This window comes from Schistocerca cancellata, chromosome 1 (genome assembly GCF_023864275.1).
Source record: "Schistocerca cancellata isolate TAMUIC-IGC-003103 chromosome 1, iqSchCanc2.1, whole genome shotgun sequence".
Lineage (NCBI taxonomy): Eukaryota > Metazoa > Arthropoda > Insecta > Orthoptera > Acrididae > Schistocerca > Schistocerca cancellata.
In genome coordinates, this window is record NC_064626.1 from 419,438,666 (window position 1) to 419,458,168 (window position 19,503).

The 19,503-nt window shown below is 38.5% G+C and overlaps 1 protein-coding gene across 2 annotated transcripts in view; it reads right to left on the reverse strand.

The window, feature by feature from the left end:
* Nucleotides 1-422: 422 nt before the first annotated feature.
* Nucleotides 423-19,503, reverse strand: part of LOC126175914 (exocyst complex component 8) — a 91,286-nt gene continuing 72,205 nt past the window's right edge. Inside the window, exons 11-13 of one of the 2 annotated variants that reach the window (XM_049922986.1) lie at nucleotides 18,441-18,666; nucleotides 13,072-13,262; nucleotides 423-1,240 (exon numbers count right to left, since the gene is read on the reverse strand). In XM_049922986.1, coding sequence (XP_049778943.1) covers nucleotides 1,031-1,240; nucleotides 13,072-13,262; nucleotides 18,441-18,666 — 627 coding nt within the window. In that variant the 3' untranslated portion in view covers nucleotides 423-1,030. Of the gene's footprint in view, nucleotides 1,241-13,071; nucleotides 13,263-18,440; nucleotides 18,667-19,503 lie in introns of those variants that run through there. The other variant, XM_049922995.1, reaches the window with a different exon arrangement.

Below are 19,503 nucleotides of genomic sequence, written 5' to 3' on the forward strand. Positions count from 1 at the left end.
ATGGATTTAAAATTCACCAAGAGAAAACTTTGAGGTTTCCCAATGACATTGTAATTTATGCAGAGAGAGACAAAGAGGTGTGTACAGTAAGAAGGTTCAAGGTTACCGTATGTGTTCAGAGATGAAAGCAAAGGATAGGGTAGCATGGAGAGCTGCCTCAAATCAGTCTTCTTACTGACTGCAACACATCTTCTGTAACAGAAGGAAAGATATTTTTTGCTATTATGTTAAAGCAGTTGACCAATTTAACATATGCCATAGATGTTCAGAAAAAGCACTTTGTTGAAGTAGATCTTCAGACAGACCTTGCATGAATGATTTTACAGACTTGGCATCTAAATAAAAGTGTGAGAATTAAAATAAGTGTTAAAGGTTTTTTTACTATTCTGAGTAGATAAAAGCAACACTGTTGAGTTCTTCCCAATATTGTTTTATTGTGTAATGAATTGTATAATCCAGTACTATTGTTTTATAAGAGCAATTATGAAATATAAATCAGCAGATGAATACATTTGAAGTAGATCACACTAAGAAGGCACTTAATGACCTTTTATATTTCATAACTTTCTGACAGTATGTACCTTAGTGCTTTATTCTGATAAATAAATAAAATACACATTTTTTTCTATCCAAAATGTTATGAAAATTATGATATAAATCTTCAAAATTACACATTTATGTACACTGTAAAGAAAACTGCACTTAGTTATCTTTATTTACTACAGTAAATAACAGTTCATTTCAGCAGCAACAGCAACAGTTTGCCAAATATTTACAAATAATAATAATGACAATAATAATAATAATAATAATAATAATAATAATAATTCATACATTCACTGAGATGTTTTGATTTCTTCACGTTTTGCTTTCTTTCTACATTATCACTGAGCTGTAGCCTGTTATTTCTATGAATGTAAACAAACATGCCACTTGCTCTGGTACATACAAGTGTACATACTGCTCTATTTTTCAGGGTACCAAAATCTGTTTATAACTTCTCAAAGACTGATAAACACAAAAACTTCTTTCATACAAATTCTGGGGATGTGTATTTTTTGGCTGCCTTACTGCTTGATGATGACATACGAGAGTGTCCTTCACCCTTCAGCCACGAATACTCATCACGTAGAGAAATTAGCCTTGCACAAGGATGACCAATCTTTTCTGCATAACGCTGTTCTACTAATTTCAACAGTGTATCAAAGAGGAACACAGCATTTTTGTGAATGAACTGTCTCTGAAAAATGAGGAAACAGGTACACATCAGAGAGAATCTAAGAAAAAATTCAAATGATTCAAATTCATGAGCTTGTGGGACAGCACAGTAATCCTGTCAGTACCTTTTTTGTTACTGTTAATTAATCAAGACCAGAGAGAGAGAGAAAGAGAGAAAGAGAGAGAGAGAGAGAGAGAGAGAGAGAGAGAGAGAGTCTGTATGTGTGGAAGGCGGTGGGGGTGAGGAACAAAAAAGAGGATGGGAAAGAGGAAAGGGGGAATGTGGGTCATGCACACATTTATACTAACACTCTCTAGCATAAAAAAATAAACACTTTAACGCTAGTAGGCCGTTGTTATTGCTCATAGTCTTCAACTATTGTTCAAATTTACTTTGTTGTTGTTGTGGTCTTCAATCCTGAGGCTGCTTTGATGCAGCTCTCCATGCTACTCTATCCTGTGCAAGCTTCTTCATCTCCCAGTACTTACTGCAACCTACATCCTTCTGAATCTGCTTAGTGTATTCATCTCTTGGTCTCCCTCTATGATTTTTACCCTCCACACTGCTGTCCAATGCTAAATTTGTGATCCCTTGATGCCTAAGAACATGTCCTACCAACCGGTCCCTTCTACTTGTCACGTTGTGCCACAAACTCCTCCCCAATTCTATTCAATACCTCATCATTAGTTATGTGATCTACCCATCTAATCTTCAGCATTCTTCTGTAGCACCACATTTCGAAAGCTTCTATTCTCGTCTTGTCCAAACTATTTATCATCCACATTTCACATACAAGGCCACACTCCATACAAATACTTTCAGAAACTACTTCCTGACACTTAAATCTATATTCGATGTTAATAAATCTCTCTTCTTCAGAAACGCTTTCCTTGTCATTGCCAGTCTACATTTTATATCCTCTCTACTTCGACCATCATCAGTCATATTGCTCCCCAAATAGCAAAACTCATTTACTACTTTAAGTGTCTCATTTCCTAATCTAATTCCCTCAGCATCACCCGACTTAATTCGACTACATTCCATTATCCTCATTTTGCTTTTGTTGATGTTCATCTTATATCTTCCTTTCAAGACACTGTCCATTATGTTCAACTGCTCTTCCAAGACCTTTGCTGTCTCTGACAGAATTACAATGTCATTGGCGAACCTCAAAGTTTTTATTTCTTCTCCATGGATTTTAATGCCTACTCTGAATTTTTCTTTTGTTTCCTTTACTTCTTGCTCAATATAAAGATTGAATAACATCGAGGAGAGGCTACAACCCTGTCTCACTCCCTTCCTAACCACTGCTTCCCTTTCATGCCCCTCGACTTTTATAACTGCCATTTGCTTTCTGTACAAATTGTAAATAGTCTTTCGCTCCCTGTATTTTACCCCTGCCACCTTTAGAATTTGAAAGAGAATATTCCAGTCAACATTGACAAAAGCTTTCTCTAAGTCTACAAATGCTAGAAATGTAGGTTTCCCTTTCCTAAATATTTCTTCTAAGATAAGTCATAAGGTCAGTACTGCCTCACATGTTCCAATATTTCTATGGAATCCAAACTGATCTTCAAGTTTTTCCATTCGTCTGTACAGAATTCGTGTTAGTATTTTGCAACTGTGACTTATTAAACTGATAGTTCGGTAATTTTCACATCTGTCAACACCTGCTTTCTTTGGGATTGGAATTATTATATTCTTCTTGAAGTCTGAGGGTATTTCACCTGTCTCATACAACTTGGTCACCAGATGGTAGAGTTTTGTCAGGACTGGCTATCCCAAGGCCATTAGCAGTTCTAATGGAATGTTGTCTACTCCTGGGGCCTTGTTTTGACTCAGGTCTTTCAGTGCTCTGTCAAACTCTTCACGCAGTATCATGTCTCCCATTTCATCTTCATCTACAACCTCTTCCATTTCAATAATGTTGTCCTCAAGAACATTGCCCCTGTATAGACCCTCTATATACTCCTTACACCTTTCTGCTTTCCCTTCTTTGCTTAGAACTGGGTTTCCATCTGAGCTCTTGATATTCATACAAGTGGTTCTCTTCTCTCCAAAGGTCTCTTTAACTTTCCTGTAGGCAGTATGTATCTTACCCCTAGTGAGATAAGCCTCTACATCCTTACATTTGTTCTCTAGCCATCCCTGCTTAGCCATTTTGCACTTCCTGTCGATCTCATTTTTGAGACGTTTGTATTCCTTTTTGCCTGCTCAACTTACTGCATTTTTATATTTTCTCCTTTCATCAATTAAATTCAATATTTCTTCTGTTACCCAAGGATTTTATATTTTCTCCTTTCATCAATTAAATTCAATATTTCTTCTGTTACCCAAGGATTTCTACTAGCCCTCATCTTTTTACCTACTTGATTCTCCGCTGCCTTCACTACTTCATCCCTCAGAGCAACCCATTCTTCTTCTACTCTACTTCTTTCCACCATTCCTGTCAATTTTTCCCTTATGCTCTCCCTGAAACTCTGTACAACCTCTGGTTTAGTCAGTTTATCCAGGTCCCATCTCCTTAAATTCCCACCTTTTTGCAGTTTCTTCAGTTTTAATCTACAGTTCATAACCAATAGATTGTGGTCAGAGTCCACATCTGCCCCTGGAAATGTCTTACAATTTAAAACTACCTAAATAATTTCTTTTATCTCATCATACATTTCATCAATTTCTTCATCATCTGCAGAGCCAGTTGGTATATAAACTTGAACTACCATAGTAGGCATGGGCTTCGTGTCTATCTTGGCCACAATAATGCGTTCACTATGCTGTTTGTAGTAGCTTACCCGCACTCCTATTTTTTTATTCATTATTAAACCTATTCCTGCATTACCCGTATTTGATTTTGTATTTATAACCCCGTATTCACCTGACCAGAAGTCTTGTTCCTCCTGCCACTGAACTTCACTAATTCCCACTATATCTAACTTTAACCTATCCATTTCCCTTTTTAAATTTTCTAACCTACCTGCCTGATTAAGGGATCTGACATTCCATGCTCCAATCGATAGAACGCCAGTTTTCTTTCTCCTGATAATGATGTCCTCTTGAGTAGTCCCCACCCGGAGATCTGAATGGGGGACAATTTTACCTCCAGAATATTTTACCCAAGAAGACACCATCATACTGTACTGAAAATGTGCAAAAGTAAATTTTCCATAAAAGTCACATCTGATGTTATTAATAACAGATATATCAACTGGTTGCTTTACTGTATGGTTAAATGATGATGGCATCTTCTTGGGTAAAATATTCCGGAGGTAAAATAGTCCACCATTCGGATCTCCGGGCGGGGACTACTCAAGAGGATGTCATTATCAGGAGAAAGAAAACTGGCATTCTACAGATCAGAGTGTGGACTGTCAGATCCCTTAATTGGGCAGGTAGGTTAGAAAATTTAAAAAGGGAAATGGATAGGTTAAAGTTATAAATAGTGGGAATTAGTGAAGTTCGGTGGCAGGAGGAACAAGATTTTTGGTCAGGTGAATAGAGGGTTATAAATACAAAATTATATAGGGGTAATGCAGGAGTAGGTTTAATAATGAATAAAAAAATAGGAGTGCGGGTAAGCTACTACAAACAGCATAGTGAACGCATTATTGTGGCCAAGATAGACACGAAGCCCATGCCTACTATGGTAGTTCAAGTTTATATGCCAACTGGCTCTGCAGATGATGAAGAAATAGATGAAATGTATGATGAGATAAAAGAAATTATTTAGGTAGTGAAGGGGGATGAAAATTTAATAGTCATGGGTGACTGGAATTCGAGAGTAGGAAAAGGGAGAGAAGGAAACATAATGGGTGAATATCGATTGGGGGAGAGAAATGAAAGAGGAAACCATCTGGTAGAATTTTGCACAGAACATAACTTAATCATAGCTAACACTTGGTTCAAGAATTATAATAGAAGGCTGTATACATGGAAGAATCCTGGAGATACTAGAAGGTATCAGATAGATTATATAATGGTACGACAGAGATTTAGGAACCACATTTTAAATTGTAAGACATTTCCAGGGGCAGATGTGGACTCTGGCCACAATCTATTGGTTATGAACTGTAGATTAACACTGAAGAAACTGCAAAAAGGTGGGAATTTAAGGAGATGGGACCTGGATAAACTGACTAAACCAGAGGTTGTACAGAGTTTCAGGGAGAGCATAAGGGAAAAATTGACAGGAATGGTGGAAAGAAGTAGAGTAGAAGAAGAATGGGTAGCTCTGAGGGATGAAGTAGTCAAGGCAGTAGAGGATCAAGTAGGTAAAAAGACGAGGGCTAGTAGAAATCCTTGGGTAACAGAAGAAATACTGAATTTAATTGATGAAAGGAGAAAATATAAAAATGCAGTAAGTGGAGCAGGCAAAAAGGAATACAAACGTCTCAAAAATGAGATCGACAGGAAGTGCAAAATGGCTAAGCAGGGATGGCTAGAGAACAAATGTAAGGATGTAGAGGCTTATCTCACTAGGGGTAAGATACATACTGCCTACAGGAAAGTTAAAGAGACCTTTGGAGAGAAGAGAACCACTTGTATGGATATCAAGAGCTCAGATGGAAACCCAGTTCTAAGCAAAGAAGGGAAAGCAGAAAGGTGTAAGGAGTCTATAGTGGGTGTATACCAGGGCAATTTACTTGAGGACAATATTATGGAAATGGAAGAGGATGTAGATGAAGATGAAATGGGAGATACGATACTGCATGAAGAGTTTGACAGAGCACTGAAAGACCTGAGTCAAAACAAGGCCCCGGGAGTAGACAACATTCCATTAGAACTACGGACGGCCTTGGGAGAGCCAGTCCTGACAAAACTCTACCATCTAGTGAGCAAGATGTATGAGACAGGCGAAATACCCTCAGACTACAAGAAGAATATAATAACTCCAATCCCAAAGAAAGCAGGTGTTGACAGATGTGAAAATTACCGAACTATAAGTTTAATAAGTCACAGCTGCAAAATACTAACGCGAATTCTTTACAGACGAATGGAAAAACTGGTAGAAGCCGACGTCGGGGAAGATCAGTTTGGATTCCGCAGAAATGTTGGAACACGTGAGGCAATACTGAACCTGTGACTTATCTCGAAAATAGATTAAGGAAAGGCAAACCTACGTTTCTAGCATTTGTAGACTTAGAGAAAGTTTTGAACAATGTTGACTGGAATACTCTCTTTCATATTCTAAAGTTGGCAGGGGTAAAATACAGGGAGCGAAAGTCTATTTACAATTTGTACAGAAAACAGATGGCAGTTATAAGAGTCGAGGGGCATGAAAGGGAAGCAGTGGTTGGGAAGGGAGTGAGACAGGGTTGTAGCCTGTCCCCGATGTTATTCAATCTGTATATTGAGCAAGCAGTAAAGGAAACAAAAGAAAAATTTGGAGTACGTATTAAAATCCATGGAGAAGAAAAAAAAACGTTGAGGTTCGCCAATGACATTGTAATTCTGTCAGAGACAGCAAAGGACTTGGAAGAGCAGTTGAATGGAATGGACAGTGTCTTGAAAGGAGGGTATAAGATGAACATCAACAAAAGCAAAACAAGGATAATGGAATGTAGTCGAATTAAGTCAGGTGATGCTGTGGGAATTAGATTAGGAAATGAGGCATTTAAAGTGGTAAAGGAGTTTTTCTATTTGGGTAGCAAAATAACTGATGATGGTCGAAGTAGAGAGGATACAAAATATAAACTGGCAATGGCAAGGAAAGTGTTTCTGAAGAAAAGAAATTTGTTATATCGAGTATAGATTTAAGTGTCAGGAAGTCGTTTCTGAAAGTATTTGTATGGAGTGTAGCCATGTATGGAAGTGAAACATGGACGATAGAAGCTTTTGAAATGTGGTGCTACAGAAGAATGCTGAAGATTAGATGGGTAGATCACATAACTAATGAGGAAGTATTGAACAGAATTGGGGAGAAGAAGAGTTTGTGGCACAACTTGACAAGAAGAAGGGACCGGTTGGTAGGACATGTTTTGAGGCATCAAGGGATCACAAATTTAGCATTGGAGGACAGCATGGAGGGTAAAAACCGTAGAGGGAGAACAAGAGATGAATACACTAAGCAGATTCAGAAGGATGTAGGTTGCAGTAAGTACTGGGAGATGAAGAAGCTTGCACAGGATAGAGTAGCATGGAGAGCTGCATCAAACCAGTCTCAGGACTGAAGACAACAACAACAACATCAATTGGTTGTACCAGTAAATTTATTAATGGAGTAGGAGGAGTTGGCTACTTAAACTGAACTTTTTAGTAGCTGAACTTTTTACGTCTGCTGGTAAAGTAATGAAAATCGTGTGTTCCTGTGACAAAGTGGCTTTAAATCCTAATGGAGATTATTGTTATTTCTAGCAGAGATGTTCGTTTGAAAAAAGCATATATTATTTACAACAAATTTCATAAAGGAATAAACATATTGGGAAACCGTAGTTAGTAGCCCCTGTTTCCTGAACAAGACCTGTAGGACTATTTTGAGTTCATATTACAAATAGCTCATATTACATTCTAATGTAATTGGATGGATAAAAAAATCTACTCATCAAGCAACGGTAGGAGCACATACACATAGAAAAGGTTTTATTTGTGCAAGCTTTCAGAGCCGGTGGCTCCTTCTTGCAGTAGATGACTTTCCTTCTCACCCCATCCGGTAAGTCTCCCCTGACCTGGGGTTCTGGGTGAATTTTCCAAACTCTACCCCTTCTTCTAAACCTCTCCAGTCCTTTTCCTTCACCTCTCTTCTTTCCCCTTCAACCTTTCTGCTGGTATACTACATTTTTCATTTCTTACAATATCTACATTGCAAATAAAGATTTGTTTAGGCAGTTCTGTAGCACACTATTCCCAACGGAACACAGTATCAAGTTGTAAGAACAACAGCTCAGCTTTTCAGCTTGTATACTACTTCAAGGAATGGCAAAGAGTTATCAGAAAATGTATTTATGGGTGCATATGTGTCTGCGAGCTGTGCTCCAAAGAAAATGACAAGTTCAAGGCTGATGTTCAGCTTCTTCATTACATGCTTATACACCATTAAACTCATCCTCTGTACAATGAGTGATGACCTTTACTAGTTCTATTGCTTGAACTAGAGATAAGTAAATGTAGTTGCCAGTAAAGTGCTAAGGGAGAGAACGAATACTCAAGTTCTTCTTTAAATGGAGATAAATAAATACAAGAAACAGAAAATAAAAGACTGATGACATGGAAAAAGGAAAGTCATTCCAAACTTTGGATCAAAAGAGACTCACAGTTAGAACTTTGTCAGACTATTAGTTGAGCAAAGATAAATGATAGAAATAAACGGTCTCAGGGTGATGCACCTTCTCTTGATTACTAAAGGTAAAAATAAATAATGAAATGTGTGTATACAAACTGTAGTGGCTATGATACATAACTAGATCATTTTTTTAACTGACTAACATAAATATGGACACCTTAGCAGCTTTTGCAGGAGGGGGGAGTGTACATGAAAACAAACAAGAAGCTTGTCATTGGTGGAGAAGTAATGAGACAAATTCAAGCAGCACTTTTTTGTAGTAAATCATGAGTGCTTATAATGTTAAATTTAAGATCAAGAAAGACTAAAACAGTTGGTATTAACCACAGATTGTAAATACCAGCTATATATGATTTTCTCAGTCATGCGAGAGTTAAAAATATTAACATGACAAGGAGGCTGAACACCGACTATGGGGATGCTCCTTGGTCAGGGAAGGAGTGGAGCAGAGCAATGCCACGAGTGTCTTTATGAAGGAAGGTTGCTTGTTAATGTAGCATGATACAAGGCCAGCAATCTGAAGCAGCGACTGACACATCAGCGAGCTGCAACAACGCATCCCACCACCCAACAACGCAGTCCAGCAGGTCATCACCAGCTGCCATTGTTGGCGAGATACCTGCTGTCAGGTTGGGGGACTGCAGTTAGAAACATGAGGTAAGTCGACATGTAAGCCTAGGCTGTTTAACGGAGAGTCCCAGCCATAAATATGCAGCAATTTCATGGGACATTGCTACTGTATTTCAGAAAGGGCTGTAAATGAATAGGGTTTCTGGGTAACTATCTAACAGCAGTCATTAACTATGTGAAACAGGTTCAGAAACGATTCCAATTGTTCATGGAAACATAATTTTCATAAGCAGTCTTTTGAACTTCCGATTTTTCTTCCACCAAAGACTAAAACATTGCAGAATCTAAACATTTTTCTTATCAAACTCTGAGCAGGGGGTAAGATAAGACAGACAGAGCACTGCCTAATGTCACGGCCTTGAAAGCAGCTTCAAGTACGTGGATAATATAAGTACCTACAACTGCAGTTGCAGTCAATCACTCGAAAAGTTACATCTCTCTAGTAGCATGTTGCTGGATCCATAATTACTCGCAGTAGCATTTCTTTAAGTAGCAATTTTATTAGTAAATTCAGTAACAGCTTTTGTTACTGTTGTTATCATTATAGTAATGTGAACTTGACTTCTTCCAAGAAGTTGAGACTTGTATTTTGTCACTGCTGTTCTGCAGACCTAGAATTGAATGGGAGGAGGTGGCCGCAGTCTACAGAAAGTGTTACACAGCAAATAGTTACCTATGGTCAATGATGTGGCATGTGGACACCATAGCCGGCCGGAGTGGCCGAGCGGTTAAAGGCGCTACAGTCTGGAACCGCATGACCGCTACGGTCGCAGGTTCGAATCCTGCCTCGGGCATGGATGTGTGTGATGTCCTTAGGTTAGTTAGGTTTAAGTAGTTCTAAGTTCTAGGGGACTTATGACCACAGCAGTTGAGTCCCATAGTGCTCAGAGCCATTTGAACCATTTTTGTGGACACCATGAAAGGGAAAGTTTGGCCATCTGGCCAACTTCTGACAGTCAGTGAAGTGACAGCGGAGGGCCAGTTGGCTCTTTAAAGCTCATCTCCCAGGGGTCATTTTATTGGGAACACCCAACTATAGGAACCACGATTCTTGCTGTAGGCAGAGACTAATGCAAAATTTGATAGCTGCAACCAATAAAAAAATGAGTGAAGGCAGTTTGAGGCTATTATGATGTGGAGTAGCAGAGTGGGTACAATAGCAAGTTCAAGTAGTAGAGAGCGTTATCTGTAGTAAATGCTAACAGAAGCTTCACTGTATCAAAATGTTCAAAGTAAAGAATCAATTTGGTTAGGCAGACTGACAGTGTTCCTGTCGATATGCCACCAAGACCTGAACACGAGTTGAGATAAAACACAAGATTTTAATTGATAGAGTGATGGGACCTTGACTTAACTAACCTTTGTCAATTATTGTACCAGCTTAGCCTTACTTCCACTTTTATCATCATTGATACTCATCATTAGTGCCATCAATGGTGCAATCTGTTGTTTTTTTTCCCATTCATCTTGCTTTTAATACTACTGTTGACAGATTATTCTAGCTCCGTTTAGCGAGATTCTTTTTCCGTCACCACTCGGCTACTTGACAATTGCTGCAAACCCTGCTGGTCTTGGTCACAAGATCTCCATTCTCCCTGAAGCTACCTGCCATTTTCACTTCCACAAACCAGCACTTCCTCTCCCTGGCACATTTCTTATGGTTTGTTCCCTTGCCAGCACTGACCCAGAGCCAGAAGTATCCATCAGCAGCATCCTCACAAGTCATAGTGCTGAATGCACCGAATTCCATGTCGCACCCTCAAATGAAGAATATCAGTCAGCTCATCTCGACAAGTTTAGTAATTTATATCAAGAAATAGACACCCATTTAATACTTATCTCAGATACCTGGCTAAAACCAAGTACTCCCACAAATTTGGTAAATCTAGATGGTTGCATCTTTCTAAGACATGACAGGTGTAACCGACAGGGGGTTGTAGCAGGGTGTACACACACACACTGATTTATCAGTTACTGTGCTCACACAGCCAAAAATAGTGAAGACAAATAAGTGGAATATACATTCACTGAGATCAAACCCCTTTACAGAAAGTGCCTCATATGTCCTCTACAAATCTCATTAACTAGGTGGATTTGCCTGCTCAGAAACTGTCGACAGCACCTCAGTCACCCACGGCAGGAAGCCAGCGGCCCCTGGCAGATGAACAGAATAACCTTTATATTGTCTTGCACTGGTTATGGCCAGTCCCTCTTGTACAAATTACTAAATGATCACGTTCAGTCGTTGTTATGCTGTCATACTGTGACTCAGATGAAGGTTGTTGGCATCCCTCTTTCGCGTTCATAAGTCCAGTTTGTATTTTATTGTGACAGGACAATGTTGGCTGTCATGCCATATTTTTTATTTTATTTTTTTTTATTTATTTATTTATTTTTTTTGCCTAATTCACTCTTATTTTTTGCCACATTTGTTATTCTTTTTTGCCAATATCGGTGTCACTTTTTGCTAGGTTCTTTGTTACTTTTACAAATTGGTCGCTTTTTTCCAAATCTGGTGTTAGTTTTTGCCAAATTGGGCATATTTAGTTGCAAAATTTGGCATATTTATTTGACAAGATTTGGTGCATTTTCAGTGGGTTTTTTTTTGCAAATAGTGCAATTTTTTGCCATGTTTGGTGACTCTTTTTACCAAACTTGGGGTTATTTTCCGCCAGATTTGGGGTTTCCACCTCCCCCCCCCCCCCCCCCCCCAAACGTTTTGGTATTTGTTGGTCAAATTTTGTGTTACTTTTCCACAAAATCAGAGTCTTCATGCCAAAATTGGTGTTATATTCTTTGTCAAATTCAGTGTTACTTTTTGCCATTTTTGGTTTTATTTCTTTTCCTTTCTTTCTCCCCCCCCCCCCCCCCCCCCCCCTCCAATATCTCTCTGTTTCCTGTTTTTTTCGACATTTGTTGTTTTAATTCATCAGTTTTTGCACAATTAATTCTCATTTTTCCTGTGAAAGTTGATGTTAGTTTTACCCCAAATTCAGTGGCCTTTTTTTTGTCAAACTCAATGTTATTTTTGGTGTTGGCTTTTTTCATGCATTTGGTGTTCTTTTGTCTAATTTTCTGTCATTTATTTTGTCATATTCAGTGTTGTTTATTTTATCATATTCGGTGTCATTTATTTTTACAAAGTTTGATCAAATTCAATGTTTTTGTAAAATTCGATATTGTTTTCTGCCAAATTCCATGTTTTGACCAAATTCTGTTTTTCTTTCTTTTTTTTTTTTTTTTGCCAAATTCTGTGTTATTTTCATTGCCACATCTATTTTTGTTACACAGGAAACAAACTGAAAGTTTAAGATTATGCAGGAAACTCAGACTTGAGAAGATAAGAAGTCAAATTGCAGTTTTAACATTCAATAATTATCATCATTTACAAATACAGGTATGAGGACACTTACATTTGTATATGGCAAAATTACAAATTTCACAATATCTCATAAAAATTGTTGATGTCACTTTGTTTTGCTAAAGCCGATAATTCTGTGTTATTCCTTGCTTTATCACTTTTGTTAAATTTTCCTGTCCCTAGACATGAGCAGTAAATCTTAAGCTCACTTGATGTTTAAGCCTGTATCCCGACAGGCAGATGTAGTACTCAGCTTACCACAGCAGTTCCCAGTGATACATCCAAATATTTATTTACATCCTTGGATTCTTATCTTTCTAGTGACTACATCACACGACCTATAAACCAAAGGAAACTAAAGGTTGGAATAACAACAATATTAGGAAAATCAGAGATTGCTACTCACTGTAAAGATGACAATGAAAAGATTGTTACACATTTAACTTTCGGCCAAGGCCTTCTTCAGAAGTGAGCACATCTCATGCACACATAACAACATTCACAGGCAACAATCTAAGGTCAAAATTCCAGAAACAAGATTGCAGATAAAGGTGCACTGACATATATGAGAAAATCTACTCATACCTCAGCACGGAGCTTGTCACTGGCTACTGAAGCTTCCACATGTTTGAGCTGTGCTTGAAACACGTCGCCTAAAACTTCATCTACAGTGTGCTGGAGCTCAGGGGTGGACAGCCTCAGGCAGTCATCCAGTAGTGGCAGGTAGAGCTTAGTGAACGCTACAGTGCTACTGGTTAAATTAACCCAGCACTCACCTATGTAAACAGAAATTACATCAAATTTTGTCAGAGTAATAGCAAACCATGAAACATTTATAGATCAGCTAGCTGACATAAACATGCAGCTGCAAATTATGCATTTTATCACAAAAGCAACAACAGCAGTTCTCCACTAGTCCATCAAATGCTACATTCCATCATATTTACATAATTAAATGTGCAGTCTCCATCCATATAACATGAACAACAATAATTTCCCAATATGACCACATAATGTAGGCTTTCACAGCTGGCATTTGTGTCCTTGGTGATTTTTATTTTATGGGACCAAAATTCTACGAGCAAAGCAATGGTGTGGGTATGGGGAACCTACTCAGTATAGCTGTAATGAATTTCTGTATGAAAACTTTTTGAAGAATCTGCCCTTCACACTGTCAAAAAGGAATATTCTTGTTGGTTTTGATATGTTGATGATACTTTTGTTATATGGCCTAATGGATAAAGAGAACACTTGGAATTTCTAAATTTTCTTAATGATGTTAGTTATAAAGTCCACTGTAGAGAAAGAAAAAGAAGGCAAAATATCATTTTTTTATGTAAAGATACTTAGAAAATTGAACAGAACTTTAGGGCACAAAATTTACAGAAAGCCCATTAACACAATTAGGTATTTTCAATAAATTCCAATCATTGTCACAAACAGAAAAGAGGAGGGATCAAAACATTCGTGGATGTTGCTGACACAATCTGTGATCCACAGTACTTGGAGGAAGAGCTTGATCATTTATCAACAACTTTTTGAAAAAAATGGCTACTCTAACCAACATACAAATAGGGCCTACATCCTAAAAGATATGAAGCTTCTGGTGAAAAATAATCAACTAAACAAAAAGTTTTCCTCACATTTGTAAAAAAACAATCACAAATTTCATGAGCAAAGCAATAAAAAGGATGCACTATTGACAACCAACAACAAAAATGTGAATATTTGAACACTGCAAAGGATCTACGCTTGCCACTTGCCACAGCACGAATATAAAAATAAATCTCTTGTGCTTGTGGACAATTGTATGTGAGAACTACAAAAAGAACCATTAACACTCATTTTAAGGGACACGAGAACAAACTGTCATCTGGGAAACATGCCTAAACTGGCAGCAGCAGGTCATTCACTGGGACCAAGAAACCAACACATTCTTCTCTCCAATACTATGATTTTAACATCATCCATTTGTATGCTAGGATGTACAAAGAGGCCACAGAAATTCAAAAGCACATTAACAACCTTAAAGAAAAGAAGACTGGCTGAAATCAGGGAAGATGTGGGCATTGGTACTGCACCTACCCTTCCCCATTGCAAGCTACATACCACACATCACTCAGAGTCAAATATCCTACTCTGTAAGACGCTTATTACAGTAATTCAGTATTTCCTCTTTTTCCATCATAAATGAAGATGCTGAGAATTAAGACAATAGTGTTGTCAAGTAAATAATGACAACAGGATTGCAGACAACCACCACCTTGTTTATAGCACGCAAAGAACCGGCTGAGCAGGAGACTGATGACTGCACGACACAAAGCTTTACACCTCGCCTGGGCCTGTCAACACTAACATTGGAATGTTGATGACTGGAAACATGTTGCATGGTCAGACAAGCCTCTTTTCAAGTTGTATTGAGTGGATGGACATGTACGGATAGGGAAACACCCTCATGAATACATGGACTTTACATGTCAGCAGGGGACTGTTCAAGCTGGTGGAGGCTCTATAATAGCGTGAGGTGTGCGCAGATGAAGTGATATAGGACCCCTGATATGCCTCGATATGACTCTGACAGCTGACACATACGTAAGCATCCTGTCTGATCACCTGCACCCATTCTCATCCATTATGTATTCCGATGGACTTGGGCAATTCCAGCAGGACAATGCGACACTCCACACTTCCAGAATTGCTACAGAGTGACTCCAGGGATGGTCATCTGAGTTTAAACGCTTCTGCTGGCCACTAAACTCCCCAGGCATGAATATTATTGAACGTCTCTGGGATGCCTTGCAATGTGCTTTTCACAAGAGATCTCCGCCCCCTCATACTCTTATGGATTAATGGACATCATTGGTGTCAATTCCCTCTAGCACTACTTCAGACATTAGTCAAGTCCATGCCTCTTCATGCTGCGGAATTTCTGCATGCTCGAGGGGGTTTTACATGATGTTAGGCAGATGTACCAGATTCTTTGGCTATTCAGTGTAAATTCTGATTCTAATACTGTATCCCCTATCTTTTGCTTATTGACTCCTGTCTCTTTTTCTATCTCTTCTTCTATCACATCACCAGATAAGTCCTCCTCTCATAGAGGTCTTCAATGTGCTCTTTCCACCTATACGCTCTCTCCTCTGCATTTAATAGTGGAGTTCCTGTTGCACAGTTAATGTGACCACCCTTCCTTTTATTTTTGCCACAGGTTGTTTCAACTTTTCTGTATGCTGAGTCAGTTCTCTTGACGGTCATTTCTTTTTCCATTTCTTTGCATTTTTTCTACAGCCTTTTCACCTCGGTTTCCCTGCACTTCCTATTAATTTCATTCCTAAGTGATTTACATTGCCATATTTCTGTCTTTTCCTGAACATTTTCCATTTTCTTCTTTCATAAATCAATGGAAGTATGGTATTTCTTTTCTTCTTTTACCCAAGCATTCTTCAGAATTAGCATCCTAGTAATTATGTTTGAGTGTCCAACATCTGTGAATGCCCTCTACAGAGATGTCCACTCCTCTTCAGCTGAACTGCCTACACTGGTAATCCAATTGCAGTACCCACATCTGTAATGAACTTTAATCATGTCTCTTGATTCTACAGTACTTCGTTATCCTACTTCCTTCCTCACTGATTCTTGCAGACAACTGTCTTGCACTTCAGTCCACTCTCACCAAATTGTGATCTGAGTCTATATCTCATCCTGGGTATGCCTCACAATCCAATTTCTGATTTCGGAATCTCTGTATGTCCATGATGTTATCCACCGGAATCTTCCTGTGTCTCCAGGTTTTATCCACATATATCTCCTCTTCCTCTTGTGATTCTTGACCAGAACATTTGTTAATACCATCTGAAATTAATTGCAGGACTCAATTAGTCTTTCTCCTCTCTATATTCTCGCTGCCAAGCCCATTTTCTTCTATTCCTTCCCCTATAACCACATTCAAATCCCTAATGATTATCAGAGTTCTATCTCAATTTACATAAAGAATTACCTGTCAAATATCCTCATGCACTTTCTCCTTCTCTTCATCTTCTGTTTATGACATCAGCATGTATATGTGAACTTTCATTGTTGGCATTGGTTTGTTGTCGACTCTGATGAGAACAACCCTACCATTGAACTGTTCACAGTAACTCACTTTCTGCGCTACTGTCATATTCATAACAAATCCTACAACCTTTATACCACTTTTTGCTGCTGTTGATATTACCCTATATTTATCTGACCAGAAATCATTATCTTCTTTCTTTTTTCCATTTTACTCCACTGATCCCCACTACATCTAGATTGAGCATTTGCATCTCCCATTTCAGATTTTCTAGCTTTCTGGTGTTCCATGTCCTGACTTGTTGAATGTTATCCCTTTGCTGATTATTCCATCTCTTTCTCACCTTCCCCTGGTCAATCCCATCCCCTGGTCAATCCCATCCCGGAGATCCAAATGGGGGACTAATCCAGAATCTTTTGCCAATGAAGAGATTATCATACCACTTTTTCAATTACTGGCCACAGGTCCTGCAAATACACACCATGTATTGTCTTCTGCATCCTCATGCCGTTAATCACTACCAATTCTTTCACCTTTTATGGGCAGTTCCCATCCCAAGGGCAACAGAGTGCTCTGAATCTCTGTCTGCTCCTCTGCTCTCTTTGACAAGACTGTTAGCTAAACGAGGGTGACTTCTTATGCTGGAAGTCTTCGGCCACCTTTGCTGATGATTTTTATTCAAAATTTAAGTAGTGGCTGCATCTGAACCTGAGACTAAAGACCCCAAGTCTAAGAAATCATTTAAAATATTACTATTTTTAAGGATGTAATAATAATAATAATAACCCCCCCCCCCCACACACACACACAGACGGAGGGGGGAAAAGTTCAGTCAGCGGGTTCACTGCATTTCTCCGCTTGACTATGGTATCATTTGACAAAACTTATCATTCCACAGGTTACAGTCACAATAAAACAATGGTTTCTAAACTACTGTTTAATGTCTTTGTGACATCAGTTGGTCAATTTTATTACCCATGGTGTATACACTAGTTGTGTCATATAATTCAGATTAAATAATGCACATGTTACAATAGCACCATTTAACTGTATTAAAGAAATAATAAAAGTTACGTGTGTTATAATCAAACATTATACATATTTGCCCTGAATTTTCATTTTTCTGTGCTGCACTGCTTGGCAAGGCTGTTGCCAAAATTAGACAAATAATAATGTAGGTTAACAGAGTACATCTAACAGAAAGTATAATTCACATGCAGTAGCTTAGCAATAATACACAGACAGGCAATGAACCAATGATATAAAGGGAACACACAGTAAAATACAAGGGCTGTAAATATTGAGTGTCCTACTATGCAGAGTAAAAATGCCGCATCAGGTAATTGGAGGCCTCAGAAGAGCTCATCTTTGGAAACAGGTCAAAGACATAATGATTCATCTCTGGTGAGAGCGGAGGGTGTCCCAAAACCTCACAATGCCACAACTGCAATAAAAGCCTTACATTGTGTTTCTGACAAGATAATGTAAGTTATCATATGACATGATAAGGTGATCGTAACACATTCTCACCGCGGGCTTCACATAATACTTGACAACATTCTGATGCATTTTTGCCAAGGGCAATCTCGATTTTAATCCACAAATATTGACCACCTTTGAAAACATACTTTAGAGTAGAGAAATCAACACTCTTCATTTCAATGCTCTCTACTCTCTTAACTGGATGCCCCTCAAATACATACTACACATCAAATAACAACTCCTGCTGACTGCTACCATATCCTACTTGTGCACGCTGAGTCTCCTGTGAGTGTCTGCACTACATTTTCACTACTTTATTTACAGCCCTTGTAGCACAACAAACTGATTTATTAATATATAATATGCCCGATTACAAAGTAAATATAGCTTTCAAGGGAATGCAAGAAAACACAGTTACCTGTTACCTGTGACTCGAGATTCTCAATCCCAATTTCAGACATTTCCTGCAAGAAACGCTGTAGACCTGCTTTGTTCTGCATGTTAGTTGGACGCCAACGGTCTTCAACAGCACGCATCTTCACAGCATCTACTAATTTTTCTCTTGTCTCACGCAACAGTCGCACTAGAGGTTGACGCAGCTGGCCATCCAATTGATAACGTAAATCCAGGCCTAGTTCACACAGCTATGATGAGGGAAAAGAACTCTAAGAGAAGTGAACCACACGAAGAAAACTATGAAGAGTCAATATAACATAAACAGTATGTAAAATTGTTCATGGCCAATGAAATTAGACAATGAGCAGCAACTCAATATGATACTGCTTTAACTAACGGATGTTAGGTAGCTCCCCACTGCTCTCTGGGGGGTTTTATGTGGAGGATGTCAAATAAATGCTCAATATTTGGACACATATTTTGAAATTCTTCATAAAACCACATGCATCAAACAAATACCAGAAATTTCTTCAACAATATCTGGACACAGTATCTTATTAGGGCAACATCACTCTTGAGGAATTTTAATTCCACTAAAAATGCACGTTTTCAATAAGAACCCTGGCAGAGTTTCATACTAGCTACCACCAAACGTAGGAAACTCAGTGGATCAGCCTCTCCAATGAGGAATAATTCCACACAAGCCACAAGCATGGAAGGAAGAGACAGAGGTGGAGAAGAGGAGAGAGAGAGAGAGAGAGAGAGAGAGAGAGAGAGAGAGAAGACCAGGGATAGATAAAGAGCTCTGAAGAACTATACTCAAAAAGTAAGAATTTTATCACCCAGTCTATGAGCCTGTCTGTTGATCAAGCCCTCTTCTGTCACATGAAAAGTTATCTACTATTATACAGTCATTATTATTACTTAGTTTTATAACTGTCTTAATGTTGCACCTGTATTGAATTCAAATTTCTCACTGGTTGGTAAAATTTGACAACTGTTTCACACAATTTTTAAGAGCCACTAATAATTACATTCATGAGATAGATATGATGACCACACTACCCACAGTTAATACGATTTCA